Genomic DNA, 2,500 nt, shown 5'->3' with positions numbered 1-2,500 from the left:
TTCATGTCAAATTATGAAATTATATTTGACTCCCAATAAGATGGAAAACAGCATTAAATACATTTTCTGATGTCTCTTTATGGGTTTGCCCTTTAGGGTTAATATCATCAGTTTTAGCTCAGTATCTCCAGCTCATCGGTTCTCTCGGTTTGTCGAACGTGTCCGAAAATAAACGGTTCTCGGTTCAGTGCTGACTCGAGATACGATCTGTTTTGAACATAGACCGTAAAAGAAATGGACACAGCGACCCCATTGGAACTCAATTGAGACAAGTAAAGCCCATTTTTAGCGTTTTTTAGCACTTCCGTTTCTGACTCGCAGACTCAAACGAAGCTTGACGACGTCAGCAACCTGTCTGACAGATGTAAATCTTCTAGTAGCTGTGTGTGCAAACCGCCATCGTTAATCTTGCAGAGACGGCGAGCTTGAGCGGGGAGTTATTTGTCGTGAGTGAGCAGGAGTAAGTATTCTGATTAATTATTTTGTATAGTATTTTAAAATGTAACGCCAGTACGCCATATTAAGTTAATTGCCTGCGAGCTTCTCCTCCTGTCTGTACGGTAATGCGACAGAGAGCCGAGTGGTTATGACGCAATCGTTAGCCTATTTTTTACAAAAACTGTTTATACGGGGCCATAATGTAACATAGAAGGTAATGGAGCCCTTTTATACATTGTCGTGTATCTTTAGAAATAAATAATGGACAAACGGAGTCTTTAAACGCCTCAGATGTAAAGTTATTCGCTGTCAAGGTGACGCCAAAATGAATGGGAGTCAATGGGAATGCTAACGCAAGTGAAGTTCTGCTAAAAGATGGCAGCCCCCCCCCCCACTTCAACTTCCGGTCGAGTTCCTTGCCCCCTGGTTTTGAACGATTCAGTCCAATTTTGGTGAACCGATTCCATCAACGATTCGTTCGCGCGAACCGGACATCGCTAGTAAATAAACGCCGAGGCTCCGGAACTAAGACGATATTTCATGAAATCTAAAGGATGGAAATAAGGCTTCCGATTTTCACACACAATAATGTTGTATTGTGTGTCTCCGCGGTGTTTGTTTTCGTTGGTAAGTTCTATTTGTATTTTTATGAGGCGTTTTGATCTCATCTGTGAGCGTTAGCGGAGCTAACCATGCTAACCTGCTAGCTCCAGTTCACCTTATAATCTATCTGCTAGTTTCATAATAACGAGCTGAAACTAAAAAAGAACAGCTCTTGTGTTATATTCATTTCATGTTCTGAAGCAGGTGAAGTTAATAAATACAGTGTGCGAGTGTTTAATTTGTTTCTCCAATCAGGAAGTTTAGCTCGTATTGTTCTGTTAGCATTAGCCTCCCTCATATTTACACACCTATGATCAAATAACAACGTATGCTATTTTCTTTTATGTATTTAATCATGTACTCCTGTTATTATTAATGTTTAATTATACATTTAATTAAACCTAAATGATCAGCCTTTAGCGAACATGAGAGATGAACAATAAAGACTCTACATATCTACATTATCTGTTTTACATAGTGGCCTTTATCTAAAGAGAAAAAGTGACTTAAGTAGAGTACCATGGTAATACTATGGGATTGATTGAAGAAACCAAGGCTGTTTTACTGTGGTAATCATTCAGTACCATCTTATACTGTATAACCAGGATTAGAGCTGCACAGTGTTTTGTCCATTGATGGAGATCTGTACATGTCTATGTTCTGTGATTCTGTGTCTGACGTGTTCCTGTGTTTCAGGCGTGTGTGTGTGTGTCTGATGTGTTCCTGTGTTTCAGGCGTGTGTGTGTGTGTCTGACGTGTTCCTGTGTTTCAGGTGTGTGTGGCGTGTCAGCGATAGACGTGTTCACTCCAGACGAGGTGTTGGTGGAGAACGGGACCACAGTCACTCTGTCCTGCAGCTTCAAGTCTAGAGAAGTGATCAGTAGTTCAGCGTCAGTGACGTGGTCTTTCCTTCCGGAGGGAGAGACCGGAGCGTCCACTTCAGTAAGAGCTGTTCACGTGTTGTTCATGTGTTCTATCAGTCAGCATGTGATCAACACGTATGTTCGTCTTCTGCAGTTCTTCTATTACTCCACTGGGAAGTCATTTCCGGGCACGATGCCGCAGTTTAAGTCTCGTGTGGAGTGGGCCGGAGACATGAACAAGAAGGACGTGTCGATCCGTGTGATCCAGATGCAGTTCAAGGACAACGGGACGTTCAGCTGCGACGTGAAGAATCCTCCGGACATCTCCGGACAGATGTCCTTCATTAAAGTCAGGGTGGTCATGAAAGGTGAGCGGACGGCACCTGCTGTTTAATAGCCATATGATGGGCTACATCTTGGTTTCACTTTCAATTTACACAAACCAGATCATGAGCTGCAGTGTTCTCACAGTGAATGTGTGTGTGTGTGTGTGTTCAGAGGCTCTTCCTCAGACCAGCACAGCAGTGATCGTGGGGGGGGTGATCGGAGCCGTGATCGGCATCATCATCATCGCTGTGGTCACCTACCTGATCATC

At 43.1% G+C, this 2,500-nt stretch overlaps 1 protein-coding gene across 2 annotated transcripts in view; it reads left to right on the top strand.

Moving 5' to 3' along the window:
- Window positions 1-897: 897 nt before the first annotated feature.
- Window positions 898-2,500, top strand: part of LOC128020921 (myelin protein zero-like protein 1) — an 8,626-nt gene continuing 7,023 nt past the window's right edge. For both annotated transcript variants that reach the window (XR_008185437.1, XM_052607732.1), the window contains exons 1-4: window positions 898-1,065; window positions 1,814-1,983; window positions 2,059-2,272; window positions 2,403-2,500. The exon at window positions 2,403-2,500 is cut by the window's right edge and continues 32 nt beyond it. Coding sequence is in view for 1 of the 2 variants with exons in the window: in XM_052607732.1 (XP_052463692.1) it covers window positions 993-1,065; window positions 1,814-1,983; window positions 2,059-2,272; window positions 2,403-2,500 (555 nt within the window). In the remaining variant the exon portion in view is untranslated. The remainder of the gene's footprint in view (window positions 1,066-1,813; window positions 1,984-2,058; window positions 2,273-2,402) is intronic.

Source organism: Carassius gibelio, chromosome A10 (genome assembly GCF_023724105.1).
Source record: "Carassius gibelio isolate Cgi1373 ecotype wild population from Czech Republic chromosome A10, carGib1.2-hapl.c, whole genome shotgun sequence".
Lineage (NCBI taxonomy): Eukaryota > Metazoa > Chordata > Actinopteri > Cypriniformes > Cyprinidae > Carassius > Carassius gibelio.
The sequence above is the reverse complement of the archived record's forward strand: the minus strand, read 5'-3'. Positions and strand labels throughout refer to the sequence as shown.